Source organism: Perca flavescens, chromosome 21, assembly GCF_004354835.1.
Source record: "Perca flavescens isolate YP-PL-M2 chromosome 21, PFLA_1.0, whole genome shotgun sequence".
NCBI classification, from domain to species: Eukaryota; Metazoa; Chordata; class Actinopteri; order Perciformes; family Percidae; genus Perca; species Perca flavescens.
This window is the reverse complement of record NC_041351.1, coordinates 19,206,179-19,226,228: the sequence shown is the minus strand read 5'-3', so window position 1 is coordinate 19,226,228 and position 20,050 is coordinate 19,206,179. Positions and strand designations below refer to the sequence as shown.

The window sequence follows — 20,050 nt, the reverse complement described above, 5'->3', positions numbered from 1 at the left end:
AAATACAAGCAAGCCAGAGTGGTTTTTGTCTCCTATTTATAGTATTAATAATAGTAATAGTAATAATATTTCTATTTGATGCTACTTTACTCTTCGTGTCACGTTGTGTTGGTCTTTAATTGAGTCCTTGTAATCTTGTTTAATTTTCTATAAAGAAAAGTGAAAATAAAGATATCTGTAATATTTTGACTACTTTCCAAAATAAAGTTTTTCATAATTCTAATGCAGCTAGTTACTTTGAAAATAAGTAGTCAAACTTAGCTCCACCTCAACCAAGTACAACAGTAAAAGGCTACTTACACATTGATACATCAGTAACCTTATAATGCAATATGTATCATACAACACCATCAAACGAGTCATTTTCCTGCATAAGAAGTACTTTTATTTTTTAAGTACATTTTGGCTGATAATAACACTTCTTTGCTTTTACTTAAGAACACTTTTGAATGCAGGTATGTATTATCTTTACGTTGTGGTCTTCTACGTTTACTTAAGTAAAGTATCTGAATACTTCTTCCGCCAGTGACACCAGATGAGATAAGAATTCATCCCTCTGCAGACCTGTAGTGGCCTAACACCTTTTTTTATGTTGGTTTGTCTTTGTCCATCTGTTTTTAACTATGTGCCTTTTTATTCATATTCATAAATCATTTTTGTATTGCATAACCTTTACATGTTGTTTTTGTAGGTATATTATTCAATCTCTTTTTTGCCATCACTGCATGCATTTGATCATACTACTTTAATGAAATAAAAAATGTTGTATGAAGTTTCTATGTGTGATTGCTACTTTCCTGTGCCTGCACACTAAGTACAGTGCTGAGGTTCCATCTTTATCATTATTAAAACCATCATCATCCATTTTTTAGGATGCATATGAATAGTTTTGAAATCCATTCTACCTTACTGCTTTGTTTCATCTGATCTAAGGACACCAGTTTATGATTCTAATCAAGCTAAAATGTTATAGTGAAGTGTCCTGGCCATGTTCCTTCTTTTAACAATGCTGTCAAGGTCAGGGTACTAAAGTATAATCCGTTTTTCGTCAAAGCATGGTTTTCCATTGAGTACAAAAAGACTGTTAATAGATAACAGAAAACGTGATCATATTTTTTTTTTTTTTTCAAATCTTTGGACATTTTTGCCATCACTGGACAGGAAAGCCGAGAGATATGAAAGGGGAGAGAGAGGGGAAGACATGCAGGAAAACCATCACAGGTAGGATTTGAACCCTGGACCTTCTGCATCAAAGAACAGAACCTCTGCACATGGGCGCCAGCTCTGCCAAGTGAGCTAAACAGACACAGAAAGTGTGACCATTTGTATGAAACTGAATGTGTGGAATTTATTATCAAATGTCTCGTAACTTTTTCCAGCAGTCATCGAGCATGGAAAGTCCAAGTTAGAAGTAGCTATTAGATCCCTATCATCAAACACTTTTATGAATCTTTTAATACAAACACGTAATTGAATAGGTTTCAACAAGTTGTAACTGGTTCAAGGACAAATATATTTGCACCCATTTAGCTGACCAATTTAAATATTACAGTCCAATTGTTGAGTAATGTAAATCCAAATGGAAACGCTGTCATCATGTCAGCCGGGACGTCCTGTCTCTTCCTCCTTTATAAATAACACATTCACTTGAACACAACTCGAGTTTTCTGGTCACCAAACAACAACCTGCAAAAGAGTGATACGTCAATTATTGGTCATTCACAAAAATATGATTTAATATCATGTTAAGAACATGGATGGACTAATGAACGGGCCTATCGGGCACAGGCAAAACCACTACAAAGACACAAGTTTTCTGTCCGTGGCTGTGCCCAGGGGCTCACTGTCTCAAAATCCCTCCGTGGTTAAGAAGTAAAAGCTATAGTGTGTAGTTTCTGTCGCCCCCATGAGGAATTCTAAGTAATATGTTATGCACTATAGGTTCAATAGTAATATCTTGACTGAACTAAAAGGCAAGTAGTTGGGAGGTCAGACTGTAATAAAGCTAAAGCTCATTAGGTGGAGCTACAGGAGCACAGTTTCTTGGTTCGTGTGAGGTTAGATTGAAGTCCAGTGGAAAAGGAGGAGAGAGGTTACTAATTTACCAAAAATCAAATCAATTAAGCAATGTAGTGGAAAGGTTTAATCCAGCCCATTATCTATTCTCCTGTCTATCCCCTGCACTAGCAGCATGTGGCATATAAATTAAAAAAGAAACCACCATTGCCATCTCTGTATTCTTCATTTATATGCTTTCTTTGGCTCCACCATTAGCAGGATGGGAACCATACCCCCAACAACATGTCAACCACTTGTAAAAACATAGCACCCCTAGTGTTCAAAAACTCTACAGGGTACCTTTAGGTTTCAACAACAGTTAACCAACTTAAGGTTGTATCACATTCACAAAAATCTGGAAAGCCTTTAGTAACAATGAAAAACAACCACTGTGTTCTTAACTATACATACCTGATGAACATGACAGTAAGCAGTGCACCAGAAGCGGGTCCCACCCAGTAGACCCAGTGATGGTTCCAGTGGTTGGCAGCCACTGCAGGACCAAAGGCTCGGGCAGGGTTCATACAAGCCCCAGACACCATCCCTCTGAAACAACAGCAGGCACATACCAACACTGTCACACTGCTGGGGACCTCAGTGATGCAGCTCAGCGGTATGTGTGAAAGTAGCAGTTAGATTTTCAGCAACAGAGACAAAAATAAAATAGAAGTAATGCAATAGTGATTTGATTGTTGTTTAAATGCACTTTAAAATCTCAAATTCTGCCCATGATTTATTATACAAATTAGAATGTTCATTCAATCAAAATGTTCCCTAGATAGTTTATATGGATAAATGAGATGAGACTTTGGCCTATGAAGGTAATACATTAAGTTATTGTACATTAACTTCGCATTTGATATGTATGATAGGTGTGGAGGAGGGTTGTGGCCAGAGCTGTAGTTAATATTGCCCTCTGTATCTTTTAACGGTAATCCGGGGGTTAGCCGTCTGCCTGTTTACCACCTGTATTCTTTTTATGCTGATTCCAGTATTTACAGACATAGTATATGTAAATTTGGATACTTATAGGCCAACAAAAGTTAGATGATTTAGTATTATGCCACCATAAATGTGGGCTTTCATGCAAGGTAATAAAACATTAACACTATTTTTATGGGTCCATAAGTTTCCTGGAGAGAATTATATATCATATACTAATTAATAGTAGAGATAACCATAACAATTGTGCATTTTAGGAGAAAAGAATGACAGTTATAACATAGTTAGTGCATAGCCTAAGGTTTACTTTCAGATGTGGAGGGAAGTCAGATTACCCGTTAAAAGGTCAAATCCAAGATGGCTGGCAGTCCCCAGGTCTAATGTTCAAAAACGTTCAATTTTGGAACCACACTTTCTTACAGCGACAGCGGATCAATTCATGGCACGATTTTGATGCTTCAGGGAGAGTGGTTCCAAGTGGCTGCCACCCAGCTGTTTCCTTTGTCCAGCCCCAGTCAGATGGCTTTGGCATCTATGGACCATCGCCTGGTTCCAACAGTTGGCCTGGTAGCAAGTGCACTTGATGTGCTGCTTAAGTGCTGCCTGGGTTGGGTCCAGAGTTCTAGACTGCTATGTGGAGACCTGTGTCCTTGCATCGCTCCCTTTTGTGGTCTCAGTGGTTTGGTCGTACATTAGCTCTACAAATCGCTCTAGCTGTAACATTGATCCTTTACTGACCTCACTTGGCATAGATAGGAGTTCATTAAAAGCAGCAGAGAAACTCCACCCCCACTCTATCTGTCTCTAAAGATCCATTCAGTTACACAGAGGGCTGGTTAAATTCAATCTGGGATTGTGTGTGTGTGTGTTTCCCATGACAGGCTGTTGCAAATTACATCAGACATTGCCAATGGTGTCTGCCAGCACTTTAGGGTGGAAGATGTAGTGTGCCCACCAAAGTTGCTTCATGGACTGTTCACAACAGGAGCTGTGGACAGCATTGACCACAATCAAAGTTCTGCAACAGCCAAAGATTCCTTCTATGGCACTGGAATCTCGCTTATGCTGCATCCATCACACACAAATGGCGAAATTGATCGTGGTATAATAGTGAAAGGTCAGGGTGGCTCTTCCACCAAGTCAGTGACACCTCTGCCATCAGCCTAAACAATTGTTGGTGTGCTGTGGTTCAAATGCTAAATCCTGGAACATTGTGACGGTATAAACCAACCCTGTAGCTGTTTGCTCTTATTGTCTAGGATTTTACCAGAGATTGGTTACAAAACGCTTGAGCTCTGCCAATGGTGGGCACTAATACACCTCACACAGGAACTCCCTTCTTCTTCCGTTTCCTTGTCGTTTTACCTGCCTTTTATGCCCTTTGACCCAAGCAGGACCACACCTTCTCCCCATCAAGTAAACAATCGGTTGGATCATAACGTCACAAAATAAAGAACATTTGTTGATTTTCAGTATGGAGAAAGAGTGTTTGCACCATACATCTCTGCTCAACTTGAGAAAACTAGCCGCATCGGTCTTGTCTGGGATGTACTGTATACCTACCTGCCAGCCTAAAAGCCTCAAACAGAGAGAAAAGGGGAAATGGCATCAGGAAACTGGTGGGTTCATCGACTGGGATGCCAAAGAACTGGAAGAACTTCCTTTGATGCAATCAGAACAAAACCAAATTGTTTGCTTTCCTTACATGCGTAGCTGTTCATCTTCCACTAGCAGAGGGCAAAGAACTGTATGCAACAGATGGAAGTCCTCTGCTCTCCTGCTGAGTCATACTTGGCCTGCCATGCCCCACGTTCGCAAGAGAAGTCTGACACTCGTCTCCTTCTGCAAGTGGCAGATGCTGCGCAAAAGGGCTGTAAAAAGGTAACCATATGTACTGTTGATACTGATGTGGTGGTCCAACACATTGGTCCAACACAGTGTCTGACTCTCCCAGTTCTTCATGCTTTCACCAGGTGTGACACTGTGACACTGCATTTGCTGGCAGAGGAAATCTTTCCCAGAAGTGAATGATGCTTTCGATGAGTATGCCAAGTGAGGTCAGTGAAGGATAAAAGTTACTGCTAGAGCCATTTGTGGTGCTAATGTACGACAGACGAAGTGAATGATCAAGTGTGCCAAAGCTGCACTTAAATGCAATGCACTATATTTCTGTTCATTACTATTATCATCATTACTGTTAATATATTATTAAAATAGACCAGCACATTGGTATATTCCCTTAATTGTTTTGTTTTATCTCTATAGTGTTAAACTTAAAGTGAAGTTTCACTATATTGCATAGGTTCAATACAATTTGTAAGCAAAAATAAACGTACTAGTAAAAGAATGTGAAGTGAAGTTTTTAACGTAATATGACCTTGATATAAATGCACTTAAATTCTGGTGATCTCAAAAGAATCACCAAATGAATGGGCCCCCCCAATTTGGTTGAAAAATACACCTTAAGCGTTTTACTACTAACACTTTTGAACATTAGACCTGAGGGACTGGCGGCCATCTTGGATTTAAAAAAAAAACCTTATGGTATGCACTAACTATGTCAGAAATGTCATCCTTTTCTCATAAAATGCACAATTTTTATAATATGAGAGCTTATCTGCTGTACTATAAGGAAAATTGATAATGTTATAAAAGTTGTTGATGTCCAGTAGGGCTTTGACTCTGAACTTCGTTATTCGAATATAATTTCAATATTTAAAAAAATAATGATATTCGAACGAATATTAGGCAGCCCTTAATATTCAAACCTGTTATGGGCATTGTTTTTTGTAAATGTGTTTTCTTGTAAACATTTTCAATTCAGATGCAACATCAGACCACTTACGTAGGCTACGGTGAAAGCTCCAAACTTCCTGTCGAAAGCATACTGTTTGTGTTTAATCCAGGGTCTGACTTTTAATAATATTAACAATTTTAATAATTGTGTTTTCCTTCTGAAAACATCATTGTCTGCCTATAGACATTGACTGATACACTGCCTTCTGGTGGACAGAACATATACAACTTAAACTTGATAAAGAATATAGGTCTTACTGAAGGCATTTAATGGTCAAAATATTATAAATAAATATTCAAATATACTTGAATATTAATATTAATAAACAAACGAACTTCGAATATGATTTTTGGGCAAAAGTCAAAGCCCTAATGTCCAGAGGAATAAGAACAGCTTCATTTAATTAAACTTGCAGACAATTTAATTGAACTGCTAAATAAACAAATTAAATATGGAAAATCTATTTTTTTTTCTTTTTGCTGTCATGACCTCAGTATTTCAAAAGTTCTGGCTTCTGCTCTGGCTGTGATCTGAAAAACTGATAGACATGGACGAATGGAATAAATAGTGATGACTTTTCTTCAGAGATTCTTACCCAGCAAATATGTTGGCTGTCACAGTGAGGCCGATGCAGAAAGGAGCCGACGGTGAGCGGGTTTGGCCGTTGACGGCCCCCATGCACACCACAGTGGTAAGGAAGAGGGTCATCATCACCTCTGCCACAGTGGTTTTACCCAGATCATCGTTGACAATGTTAAAGGCCCCTCCAAGGGAAGCATTATACAAATCAGTGGGGTAGATGACCTAAAAGTACAAGAAATTAAATATATATCATCCAATGCATGATAAAATTGACTGACGGCAATAGTTTTCATTCATTTTAAACTTTTATTTTTTTTTCTACCCAACAAAGCAGGCCAGGAAATCAAGACCATCAAGGGTCCATATCCAACCTGCGGCAATTTCCTGCATGTCTTCCCCCTTTCATGTCTAAGCTGTCCCCGAAATGCCCCCAAAAAATATCTTAAAAAAAAAAAGATATAAATTGTGTTTTATTGATACACAATTTCAACAAAAAGTCACAATAATGAGATAATAAGTCACAATTATGAGATATGTCAAAATGTTTACCTTACTAAGTAATAATTGCAGATAAATCAAACATTTGACTTACAGTACTGAGTTCAAATTGCAAGATATAAAGTCAAAATCTTAAAATACTGAGTCAAGATTTTAAGATATTGCGTACCTTTCACTTACTAAATAAAAATCATGAGATAGTCAAAATTTGTAATTTGTATATTTTTACCTATTATTTCAAATAAATAAAAAAAAGAAGAAATAAGTCAACATTGCAACTTACTAAATCAAAATTACGGAATGGTAAGTCAAAATAATATTTAAACCTATTATCTCATATTTTTGACTAAATGAGTGCAAGTTAACATTTTGGCTTACAATGAGTTTTATTATGACTAACTTTTATATTTTGATATTTTTATTTTTATTTTTCTCACCTTGGTCAAACCAGCACCGATCATGCCTCCACACATCTGAGCCAGGACGTACGGCAGCAGAAGGGAAAGCCCCATTCCTCCACACAGGTAGACGCTCAGAGACACTGCAGGGTTAAAGTGGCCTCCACTGCAATAAACATAATGAACTTTACTCTATCTCTACATGGTGTTATAAACTGATAACGATGACACCTATCCATAGAACATGGGGTGAAATGAATTTGCAAATTATTCTTTTGTATCTGTACTAACTTTGTTGTATCAAATAGAAGAAGTCTGTGACTGACAAAAAAAGAGAAACTATTTGAAGCTTAGTTTTGCCTACTTTGATATGGTTGAATGCTATCTAAATCTCAGCAAACACACTAACACGTCAAGGAAAAACCACTTTAAAATAAGAATTATACTTTAAATAAGTCAATGTATGTTATCTTTGGCTCCACAGGTGCTTTTGGGAGGAAATTAAAACCTTTCTGATATTGTAAAAACAAGACATGATCAGTCAGCTCAAACACATACAATATCAAGCATTTGACATTGTTTACCTGATTTGCCCGAGGACCATAATCAGCACTCCAAGAGCCAGTCCGTGTGCCACAGCGGGCTGGATGACGCCAGCGTCTCCCACATTCCCAATAACAGACGCACACCCCACAAACACAAACATGGTGGTCCCGAACAGCTCAGCCAGGCAGGGCTGCACATACTGCGCAAAGATGCATGTCTTCTTGTTGGTGTCACTTCTCTCTGCTGAAGGCTCTCCCATCTCATCTATTGTGAAGACCTCTGTCTTGGCTTTTGTCCCTGCCATAATGAAGGAAAAAAAAAAATTCTACCCCGTGCGCCTTGTTTCTCTGGTGGACCACAGCCCGCACTGGGTGGTCTGATGAGTTTACACTTATCTATAAGAGTTGTTAGGATGATCCATAAAGGACATACGCACATCCCCATTTTTCTTTCTCTGATGCCCCACCTTCCTGCAATTGTTTATACTCCAAGGCAATCCAGACAACCTCATAAAATTATAGTACTGTTAGTTAGTTTTAGCAGAACAGCAGCACACATTTTAGTTTTCTATCTTTTAAATCATTGTAATACATCTGAAGAGCATAAAACTTGTTTTTTCATGTTAGACCTGCAATAACTGATTTTTTTTTAGCCACTTTTCGGAAGCGGAAACAAGCTATTAACACAACACTTGATACGTTATCACTTTTAAGTTGATATGGTGAAGGTAGTAGCAGTGGTGAAAGAGGTATTCAAATATTTTACTTAAAGCTGCAGAAGGTATAATTTAAAAACAAAAAAAGGCCACCAGAATTGGATCCATTAATATAGTATATATTATATAGTATGGATTAAAGCTGCTTTAAATTCAGAGAATAACTAAATATAAAGATAAATTTCTATTTAAATGTAGGGCCTTACAACACAATCCAGTTCATAGCACACAGTTTAACTTAACACACAAAAGCATTCATTCAGCGTACATAGTGATATCAGCATGTCCTTCACACTGCAGATAACCCATCTGATAGTTAGATTAAAAGTCCATGAGAGAGTTCATAAATAAACAGAGCAACACAATCTTACACAAAAGTACATTTTTATTCAACTACACTTAAACCGCTATGATCAAATATATTCTATCACAAACTAATGTATCATGTCCTCTGTGCTGTTTGAAACTTGGCTCAAGAATAGAAAACATTTTATGGGTAAATGTTAATAAACCAGTAAAGTAGTTGCAATGCAATGCATTTCTTGCAGTTTGACACTAGTTCCATCGCATGCATGTATGTATGTTTTTTAAGAAAATTAGTCTGGAAGTGCAATTGATTAATAAATAAAAACAAAATGGCAAATAAAACCCAGAAAAGGACAAATATGACATCTGAAAACGTCATACATTCATTAATATCCAACACAAGCGAGCAGATTTTGAGATTTTACTTTTCTTTAAGTGATTGCGTAGTCACAGACAAAATATGTCTGTAAGCAAATTAATAAAACACACTTTAGCCATTTTACAGTTGGTCATTCAGTGCCAGTGTAAAGACACACCTCTTCACAGTTCTTAATCTAATCATCTCTTATCTTCCAGATGTACGGGGTTCTTATCAAATGACATTCTGCTGATGCTGCGAGTTTCCATAGCGGAACAGCTCCCCGACAAGGGCTTGATGGAGAATACGGGCTTCCTTTTCCCCCCCAGTGTCTCCTTTCGCACCTCTTCTCCGGTTGTTGATTTTGGTGTACATACAGGTAAACGCATGTCCAACAGTGGGGCAGTTTCACACTCAAAAGGCCAACTGTGACAGACCTGAGGAAACAGAACATGACCCGTTCTTGTAAATGAGCACACATCAGACATTCCAACTGGGAGGATGGGTGGAAATATGAAACATTTAAGACATTCCACATTTATCGCCACTGACTTCCTGAATCGATTGCAATTCACAAGGCCCCGATTTGATACAATATCAATTTGATTAGGAATATTTTAGTTACAATACAAATTGTGCTTATATAAAAAATATATTCTTATAAAACTAATGCTAAGGTAATTCTAACCTGGTGCATTATTAAAAAAATATTAATAATAAGAATCGACCCCCCAAAAAAGTTACAGAGACAGAAAGAAATGTACAAGCGCTTTCTTTAGGGCAAGGTGTGATGCAGAGACAGTAGGGTTGGGCATCGAGAACCGATTCCTGATTGGAATCGTTTCAAAAATTACGATTCCATCGGAATCGTTTCTGTAATGGAAGTGTTTTGGAATCGTTCGGAGGATTTGGTCTCAAATCCGATCATCACTTCCCAATTTAACATGCGCAAGTTTGGGTTTCCGTAGCGGCCAGGTGCTTGTTGTGTTGCAGCCATGTAGCACAGTAAGCAGCGCTCTACTCTGGCTATATTTTACGTTGTAAAAGCTCTAAAACTGCAAACCACCTTTTGAATCAAAATAAAACTTTCCTCTTATTTGTGAAAGTAGGCATGTGACCCGTTTCAACTCCAACGCTCAAAGAATCGGAATCGAGAATCGATAAGAACCGGAATCGAAAGGAAGAATTGGAATTGGAATCAGTATCGTTAAAATCCAAACGATGCCCAACCCTAAGAGACAGTATACCTAAAGCCATACATCTGTGAAAATGGCCATACCAGTTTTTCCCTCGCCAAGATGTAGCCTAACTTTGGTGCGTTATTTAGCATGACATGGATTCCTTAAATCATCTAGTTTCATGATACCAATATCTTCACTCTTCACGGAGCCTCTCGAAAGATAGATCTCTGGATATCGCATCATTCAAATGAAGATCGATTTGAATCAGAAAATGGATTTCTCAAACCCAGCCCTACGTATAAGTTAACGCAAAGCCAATAAACCAACATACTGTATGGCGCAAATGACCCTGAAACTGACTCATAGTTTCTTCTTTCCTACTACAGCTAACATACCCAATTCATTTAAATGGAAATGTAACATAACTGTGCATTACCCAGATTGAGTTTGTCCTTGGTGGCCCAGCAGATGGTGTAGTGTTGAAGCAGTTGTTGCAACAGCTCCTTCTCATCCAGGAACTCCAGACGCTCAATTCTGCAAGAAATAAAATAAATATTTCATCATCTGGATTATGATCTTTCATGTCAGGCTATATACAGATGACATAATCATTCTGCAGGGTTTGCAACTGATGCACCAACACTCAAGCTTCGAAATTACCAGCGTGAAAATATCACGTATTTTGTTTGTTTCACCGAAGGGGATGTTTTAGTGTTTCAATTCTACTGGTTGTTGAAATGCTGTTAAAGTATCAAAACACTTAATCCACAGAGAAATGCACACAGCCCGTACTGTTGCCTTTAAACGTGTAGTCAGGACTTCCGTACAATTGCAATGTCACAACTTTACTATATGTAGGTAGAAAGCGTTGCTACAGTGTCGTTACAGTCATTCCCCAGCTGCAATGACTGTGAAAAGACTCAGAGAGCGCAAATATGGAAGACCTGGAAACGCTGACCAATCAGGGCAGACTGGGCTTTTTCGGGATGGGGGCTTCAAGAGACAGGCGCAAAAAAAAAAAAAGTGTTTCAGACAGAGGGTGAATACAGATATATTCAGACAGACATTATAAGAAACATAATGTGTTTTTTTTTTAACAGTAAAGCATGTAAGCATGTTCGAGTAGAAACTCAAAAGTGTGAACATTGAATGAGCATAATACGACCCCTTTAAGTCTGAAATAAAGTATACAATTCCATTATTAAAACATTCCTAAATCAGAGTAAAGGGGTATTCTAGCAATTTAGTTTATATTACAGTACAGGACTCTCACAAATTTGGTGAACTAGCGAGAGACAGATTAAAAAAAGAATACCGGTAGCCATAATTGATGCAACAGAGACTGAGATATTCAGATTTTTAGTTCCTATGGTTCAAGCTCCAAAAATCCAAATGCTACACTTCCTATAATGCAACTCTGTAACATCTTTGGTTGGACCCTCCGCCTGGTGTATGCCCACTTCCTTTAAACTCCACACCTCCAGTTCATGACGCAGTTTTTATGTTAAAAACCTTTCTCCAAGCCAAAGCTGAGATACATCTGATGACTCTTAACAATCACATATGGTGATACGATTTGACAGCTGTGGTGAGAAGAATAAATCACAATGCATAAGACGATAACGTGTAGATGTGCAAAGTGTATACCCGACAAATACTGCCGCTTCTGTAAAACTGGATTAAATGGAGTACTAAGCAGTATTTTGGCCTGCATTACCTTCCCACATCTTCCTGGGGGAGCATACTGTAGACCGTCATCATGTCCAGAGCATCAGCATGCTCCCAGCCTGTCTTAAGAAACCGCTCCTTCTGCAAACACACATTAAAACACTTTACTGATTTCTCGAACGCCAGACCCTCAAATCATGCTTACATTTTGGATATGACAATTACCGGCCTCACAGAGCCGCTCAACTCATCAAAAACCTCTAGAAAACTAAGACTTCATTGTTGATTTGGTTGTAAAATATTGCGTTTGAGTATTGGGGGTTACCTGAGATTCCAGAGACTGGCAGGCCTCCACTCCTGCCAGGATGCACTGGCGACGCTGCAGGTTCTCGATCATCACCTGGCCAAATCGATCGCTCATGTTCAACTGGACACAAAGATCATGTTGAGTGGATGAAGCCATACGTTAGGCTACATTATTCAATCTCAGCTCAAATGCACCCGTTCTACTTCTGTCCATTTGAATACCTTTATATAAATATAAAACCCAAGATACTTTCATAAGGTGTCACATGAATAACAGAAGGCAACAACTGTGCTCTTTTGCTATATGGGATGAAGTCATTGGTCTTGTTTACCTGTTCGTAGTTGATGAACATGGCGGTGTGGAAGGTTTCTGCAGCCCAGTGAACTACATTGGAGGACTGGGAGGGCGTCATGTAGACCAGCACACACTCAGACAGGAGCAGTGTAGGTAATCTGGGAATGAGAACAGTAGTACACTTAACCACAACAACATAATCAGAAAGCACTCAGAGTAACTATGCCAAGGCCAAACAAGCCTCTAAATCACATATTTTAATTATTTGTTTTCATTTTTATAATCTTTTATTCCGTTATCTGGATCCAGACACGCGTCAATGTTGAACATAATGCACATTTCCTTATTCAGCTAAGCACAGTCGAAAATAGTGAAATTGTTCATAAATCTTGCAGTGTTGAAAACATAAATGGATCAGGAGAGACTTTAAAGCAGTTCCCGTCTGCACCAAATTCCATTGAAATTTGTAATGTTTTTGAGATGTCTTGTTAATTACTAACATAGAGACTAAAAACAACTGTCTCCTTATCATCTATGCAAAATCTATCATAGCCACAGAGGAATATTGCATTTTCACTTCAACCTTTAGTGTGGGCAGGAAGAACACAAACGAGTCTCTTGCTCTTAAACAATCAGGACTAATAAAAACTTCATTTACACATTCATATCTGGCAGCTCAATGAAAAAAAGAGAGCCTCACTCTTAGTCAAACTTCCCTGGATAAATAAAGGTAATAATGTGTGAGTTACGAGCTGGGACCATAGAAAACATCCCATCATACAAAAAAGGGAAATAGCCATGTGGATTGGACCACTGCCACCTAAAAACATTTAGGAGTCCAAACACTCAGCCCTGTGTCTTTAGGATGTTTGTCGTTTGCTCCTTCACAAATAACTCAGTCCATGTCAGTTAGGGTGGATTCTAGGGGTGTAAGAAAAAAATCGATACACTTGAGTATCGCGATTTTTTATTTTGCAATAATGTATCGATTTTCAAAAACGCAATATCAATTTTTTTTTTTTTTACATTCAAAAATATTCATGTAAGACAGTGGTTCACGTTTATGTTGTGTTTAAACCCCCCTACCGCTAAATGGCTATGCTGAGACACACCACTAGTGTCTTTGCCTAATAGTGCCTAGCAGTGCCTGACTTTTTGCTAGAAGCTAACAATGTAGCTATGGCTGAACTTTGGCCTACTTTAGCATATAAACATTTGCTCACTAAGAACCTGTGAACCACAATCCCAAACTGGCAGTTTGATTTTCTGTGTACTGAATTGTTTACCTAAAGTAAACTTCTTTGACTTTTATGCACATCATGTCTTTTTTTAAATATTAGTTTTTTTTTAAATTATACTTTAAAAAAAAATCCCAATATTATCGCCTTACGCGCAGTATCGAAATATATTGCAATATATTAAATCGTGACAATGACAATGTATCGTGACACGTAACGTATTGCCAGATTCTTGCCAATACACAGTCCTAGTGGATTTCAATAATTTCAAAATGGAACAAATGATCAAAACCTCCACAGAAATGTATCAAAATGTGCTTGAATACACTGCTTACATGTCATGCTACCACTCTCCTTGAAGTCGCATATTTAGCAATATCTTAGCCACATTTCAAGTCACCAGGAGGTTTGATACTCATATCGTACATTTTTGGTGGGGTATCTTTTCAAATCGGGCTCCAGACGTCAGAAATTATACAGTATCTGCATTACAGCCATACAGACGCTCACTCGAGTGACTCTGTTATCTAGAGTTACTCACAGTGAGACAACAGAGAGATAAGCTTCAATTCTTGGATTTCTAAAGACATGCTGGGAAAACTGACAACTGATAGACGGACTTAATCCACCAAAATAAAATATATATAACCTCAGGTTAGTATACGCTTTCTTCCAAAAACTGAAATTGTTTGCCTAGCACGACTAGTATGAAGCATGAAATTGAGATAAAAACTAAGATGAGAAACATGTATCTTCACATACTCTGGATTAAGCTGGAACTTCTTCAGTTTTTCATCCAAATTAGAGATGTCTCTGAGGTCTGCTCCAATGATACAGTAACGGTCTGAGTCAAGGCTGTGGGCATCTGAGTGAACACATAAAAACACACATTGTGAGGAAGTTGGAAAAGATACTAAACAGACCCACAGAAAGAATCCCTGACCTAAACCACATAGATATTAATGATTAGAACTTTAGTTCATTACCTAGTAGTAAGGAGTCTGTTGAGTGGGTTTCAATGAGGGGTTTGGACAGGGGCGGTTTTGTCCTAGTTAAAGAAAAAAAAAAAACATTAAAATTCATAACCCAAACTGCAACAATAAAGCATTTAACATGCTATACTATCTGTTGATAGTTCTCTGCTACTAAAAGCATAATATATGTATAGTTACATACACTCAGTAGCTAGGATATATAGTCTATAAATATGTACATTACACCTAGACATACAATAAATCAAATATGTTTTGTTTTTGATGAAGATATGTTGAGCTTAATGTGAATTAACACATATAATATATAATAGGCATCTTTACATACATGTGATGATAACATGCACTATAAACACACTGCCACTGTTCCTTGAATTTTTTCGTACAGCAGCTGTAAATATAGCTCTGTCTCCCTCTACTGATCTTGACCAGACATTGCAATACCAAAAAAGAAGAAAAAAAAAACACGTGCTGCTTAATGTGCTTCCTTATAATGACAGTACTACTAACTACCTAAAGCTTAAATTCAAATGAGATTTATAAATTTACAATATGCATTTTTCATGCAGTGAGGTATTGCATAATATATAACCATCAAAACCAGATCTTCTGCTACGTAGATTGTGGCAGATCTGGTTCATGTATGGCACACGATATGGGGGGATAAAAAAAATAAACAAGTAATAATAATAGTTAGCATGGTTGTCTTACTTGATATAGTGTATTTTCCTGGCAACAACTGTTGGAAAGTCAACTTCAAAGAACTTCCGTGGCATAAGGTTTTCATCCTATAAAAACACACACACACACACACACACACACACACACACACACACACACACACACACACACACACACACACACACACAGTATTACTTGGAGACTAGTCCAGTGTATGTGCTGCAAAAAGCCACATCAGACCAATGGTGAGTCACATTTACAGCAGAGTCCTGGCAGTGAGCTGCAATGCTGCAAACCTTAAGTCTCCAAAACGTGGTGTCCAGCCCAGCACCCAGGTTGATTACTTGACAGTCGCACTCTGCTTTCCTTATAAACGCGTCAAGGAGATGGTTAACTCCTCGAACGCGGGCATAGTAACCTGTCAGAGGAGAGAAGGAGACAGTAAAATAAGCTAATAAAACACACACATGGGCTACATCACATACAAATTCTTCAGACCATTTTGCAATGCGGCTCAGCAATGTAGCATTTTACATACTATCAGTATTAGGTGTGTGAAATGAATTGCATCGATGCATCGTGATGCGGACCTGGACGATTCTGCATCGATGCAGTGACAGACCGTTAGCGATCGTTGCCTACTGATGTTACTTGTTTCCGGTCACTGCCTTTCTTTGTTTTCGCTTATTGTCGGTCTGCTGTGTTAGACTTTCAGGAAGTGTCTTTTTTAAGAGCAGATACAATACAAAGGGGAGTTCATATATATCTGACTGCTTGAATTTGTTGATGAAAACCATGTGTAGCAATATATAATACTGAGGAGATGCGTCACGATATTGAATCGATTTGAATCATTGACAGGATACTGGTTATTGAATCGTGAGACCAGTGAAGATTCATACCCCTAGTGGGAATTAGAGAAATTCCGATACAGATACCAGTATCGGCTCCGATTCTGCCTAAAACGCTGGTATTGGTATCGGGAAGTACTGGAGTGTATGCACCGATCCGATACCACGTAATAAAGCCCTAAAGAAAATCTACATTAAAGTAGTTTATTTATGTTCTTTTTCCGTTATAACTGACTGTCAAACTGGAGAATAAAAGAAAGTTCTGGGGCATTCATTGTTTGTGTTTGTTCATTTTTCACAAAGAGTTTAACCTGAGCCAGACCGACAACAAAGATAGAAATCATATCACATCCATACAGGGATAGTAGTATACAGCTGTTAAAATATAATGAAATATATGACACTCTAGTATCGGATCGGTACTCGGTATCGGCCGATACGCAAGTTCAGGTATCGGAATCGGTATCGGGAAGCAAAAAATGGTATCGGGCCATCTCTAGTGGGAATCACCAGATGCCCAACGATACGATATTATCACATTACTAATGTCACATATCAGATATTATGCGATATATATAAGAATTCATCACCTTTTTCTAAGTTCAAAGGAAAACATCTGTTTTATCTAAAAAATATTTGCTTATCTTACCCCGGCAAAATGGGATTGTCAAGTAGATTTTATATTTTTTGTACGAAAAAGTTAAATTCTCACGTGCAATTTATATAATAAAAGGTCAATACTTGATGTATACTTGTGTATCGATACAGTACTTGACATGGAAAATATGGTGATACCATGCTGTATCGATTTTAATCGCCACCACTAATCACTATCACTAATAAGATCACAAACATTACAGCTGACAACTCCCCACTAACCACATTGTAAAGGGAGGTGTTTATAGCTGGTCAAATAGACAGTTGTCATCACTACTTTATGCACTGCCTGCACACGTTTTTTTTCAACCTTACAGTATGGGGCTTATGAGGGACTTGCTGCACACGAGATGTTCATTTTATGTACTGTTGATCCTGACTTGTAGTGCCACTCTGATGTGAATATGATGATGACATCATGATGACATGACTCAATTTACCAAGTTAATGAGTTACTTAGCAATAAAGTAAAAATGTGTGTATCACTTACCTCTATTGATTTCAGGTGCCTTCCGCTCCCCTACAGATCTTACAAAATACTGGATATAGGGGTCCTTCCAGTAGCTTTTACTGGTAGCAAACCTAATATATGAATTATAAATGTGATGAGGAGGTGACATACATATTTTAAGCTCTAATGAAACAACATTTTTATTATTATTATCATTTAATCAAATTACCCCGTTGAAAGTTCTGCTGATTGCACTAAGGATTTAAGACCCAGCTCTATTATATCTGTGTACTTTTCTGCTCTATTTTTGGTTGTGCTGTCCATACTATGTGATCTATGTGGTATGTTGTCATACTAATAACTTACATAAATTACAACTGAGATCTTTCATTTAATGTTGGAAAACGTTACTTAATTACCTGTACTATAACGTTGAAGTAGTAGGTTAATCGTTTCATGCAGCATTACCTTAAATATGCATTTACTACTTCACTTCTTCAACTTAAGTCACCTTAAAACGATGCAATTAAAGCCAAAGGACTGTAAGGTTAAACTTAGCTGCTGCATATCCTGCTGTTACCTTTTGCATATGGTTGCATCGTCACAGGTCGCCCTCACTGCTTCATCGGCAGTATCCGAGTCTGTGAAGGGTTGCCGAGCCGCCATTAATGATCCTTTTTTCTATTGTTATATAGTTAACATTAAAACTGTAAGCGTTGCTTAACCTCGTCCACCTGCTTTACACTGGCTAGCTACAACAAGCTAACTGGCTAGCTCCATTTTGACAGGTGCGTGTTATTTAACGAAACGGGGAAGAAGAAGAATAAAACTATGTGCGTAGTCGGGTTGCTCAACTACTTGTGTATAGTAAACAAACTACGAGTTGGGTGGAAATACGCAGAATTTAACGAGGGAGTAATATTTTTCCTAATAACAACTCCTAGCAACAAATGTAAGAACACTTCCGCCCATATGATAAACACTTCCGGTTAATATTTTTCAGATTAAAAGTATCACAGCAAAAGTGCTCATTTTGCACACGAATAAAATAAACCTACCACACAATCCCAGCAGTGTGTTTTTTTTTTAATTTAAAATATGTGTCATATTATGTTATAAGCCAATTGCACCTCCAACTTTGTCTGAGGTGCTCATTACTGTTTTGCACTAAGCATCATCCTTTGGTAGGTTTTAGCTGCAACAGTTGACCTGAAGTTGACAAATAGCCTATTGTCATTAAATCTGCCAAAGCAAAGACAGATGGTTTGTGGAGTCTGTCTAATAGAGACGTGCCATGTGTATGTGACAATAAAGTACCTTTACCTTTACCTTACCTTACTTGCTTAGGGTCACTTTGGTTTCTGAATGGCCTTTACATTTAAGCCATTATTTGTAATGATTATTTACCCCTCTTTTTGTCTCTGTTAGTAGGTATCTTCACCAAATTCAGAATTCAGAAAATGGAGTTTAAGAGATTTTGCTGTCAGAAATCAACTTAACTAGTAAACGATGCACCAGAATCAGCTGACCACCTCCATATGTTTTATTCTGAAGAGAGCAAAGACAGCAAGGATGATAAAAGTGAAAACACAATACAAAGGGGGGGACTCATTAAAAAGGCGCAGAACAGTGACAGGACATTCATCAAATCCCATGTGAAATATGGAATTTAAAGCCACTCTGGCATATTTCCTTGCAAATTGTGTGGGGAAATCCTGCCATTATAAAGCCAACCTCATTGAGGACGCCATGTGTCCCTCTGACAATCAAGAATTACTGTGTGGCATCTGTAGAGTGTGTCTGAATCTCTCAAGAGAACATACAGCATGTACAAAGCCACATGAAAGAGAGAGGGACCTGTCCTTGTGGAAGAATCTTCAGCAGCTTTATTAAAAATCCTTTTGAGGATCAACACGGGGGAGAAACCATACAGCTGCAAAGCCTGCGGCAGAGAATTTTGTAAGACCTCAGCTCTGAACAGCCATATGCAGAACCATACAGGCATATACACTCACCTTAAAGATTATTAGGAACACCTGTAAGATTTCTTGTTAATGCAATTATCCAATCAACCAATCACTTGGCAGCTGCTTCAATGCATTTAGGGGTGTGGTCCAGGTCTAGACAATCTCCTGAACTCCAAACTGAATGTCAGAATGGGAAAGAAAGGTGATCTAAGCAACTTTGAGCGTGGCGTGGTTGTTGGTGCCAGACAGGCTGGTCTGAGTATTTCACAATCTGCTCAGTTACTGGGATTTTCACGCACAACTTATTCTAGGGTTTACAAAGAATGGTCTGAAAAAGGAAAAAACATCCAGTATGCTGCAGTCCTGGGGGGGCGGAAATGCCTTGTTGATGCTAGAGGTCAGAGGAGAATGGGCCGAGTGATTCAAGCTGATAGAAGATCAACTTTGACTCAAATAACCACTCGTTACAACCGAGGTATGCAGCAAGGCATTTATGAAGCCACAACATGAACAACCTTGAGGCAGATGGGCTACACCAGCAGAAGACCCCACCGGGTACCACT

The 20,050-nt window shown here is 38.2% G+C and overlaps 2 protein-coding genes across 2 annotated transcripts; both read right to left on the bottom strand.

Annotated features, from left to right (window-relative positions):
• Positions 1-1,604: 1,604 nt before the first annotated feature.
• Positions 1,605-8,134, bottom strand: aqp8a.1 (aquaporin 8a, tandem duplicate 1). The gene is made up of 5 exons (XM_028568239.1): positions 7,860-8,134; positions 7,315-7,441; positions 6,393-6,601; positions 2,470-2,604; positions 1,605-1,686 (listed from the first exon to the last, which is right to left on the bottom strand). Exons 1-5 carry the CDS (start codon positions 8,123-8,125, stop codon positions 1,644-1,646), a joined length of 780 nt encoding a protein of 259 aa, XP_028424040.1. The 5' UTR covers positions 8,126-8,134; the 3' UTR covers positions 1,605-1,643.
• Positions 8,135-8,903: 769 nt separating this feature from the next.
• lcmt1 (leucine carboxyl methyltransferase 1) lies at positions 8,904-18,493 on the bottom strand. Its single transcript, XM_028568022.1, has 11 exons — positions 18,101-18,493; positions 17,560-17,651; positions 15,858-15,979; positions 15,592-15,668; positions 14,875-14,936; positions 14,651-14,753; positions 12,688-12,808; positions 12,375-12,476; positions 12,099-12,190; positions 10,818-10,915; positions 8,904-9,637 (listed from the first exon to the last, which is right to left on the bottom strand). The coding sequence occupies exons 1-11, from the start codon at positions 18,184-18,186 to the stop codon at positions 9,615-9,617; spliced, it is 978 nt and encodes a 325-aa protein (XP_028423823.1). The 5' UTR covers positions 18,187-18,493; the 3' UTR covers positions 8,904-9,614.
• Between the last annotated feature and the right edge of the window lie 1,557 nt (positions 18,494-20,050).

What these genes read in the sequence shown, in the direction of transcription:
- lcmt1 (XM_028568022.1), bottom strand. Translation starts at nt 18,186, where the DNA reads ATGGCGGCTCGGCAACCCTTCACAGACTCGGATACTGCCGATGAAGCA. An exon ending in GGCACCTGAAATCAATAGAG is followed by an intron (nt 15,980 to 17,559) that starts GTAAGTGATACA and finishes CTCCTCTGACAG; the next exon opens with GTTACTATGCCCGCGTTCGA. An exon ending in CCACGTTTTGGAGACTTAAG is followed by an intron (nt 15,669 to 15,857) that starts GTTTGCAGCATT and finishes GTGTTTTTATAG; the next exon opens with GATGAAAACCTTATGCCACG.
- aqp8a.1 (XM_028568239.1), bottom strand. Translation starts at nt 8,125, where the DNA reads ATGGCAGGGACAAAAGCCAAGACAGAGGTCTTCACAATAGATGAGATG. An exon ending in ATGGTCCTCGGGCAAATCAG is followed by an intron (nt 7,442 to 7,859) that starts GTAAACAATGTC and finishes TGTTTATTGCAG; the next exon opens with TGGAGGCCACTTTAACCCTG. An exon ending in ACAGCCAACATATTTGCTGG is followed by an intron (nt 2,605 to 6,392) that starts GTAAGAATCTCT and finishes CTGTTGTTTCAG; the next exon opens with AGGGATGGTGTCTGGGGCTT.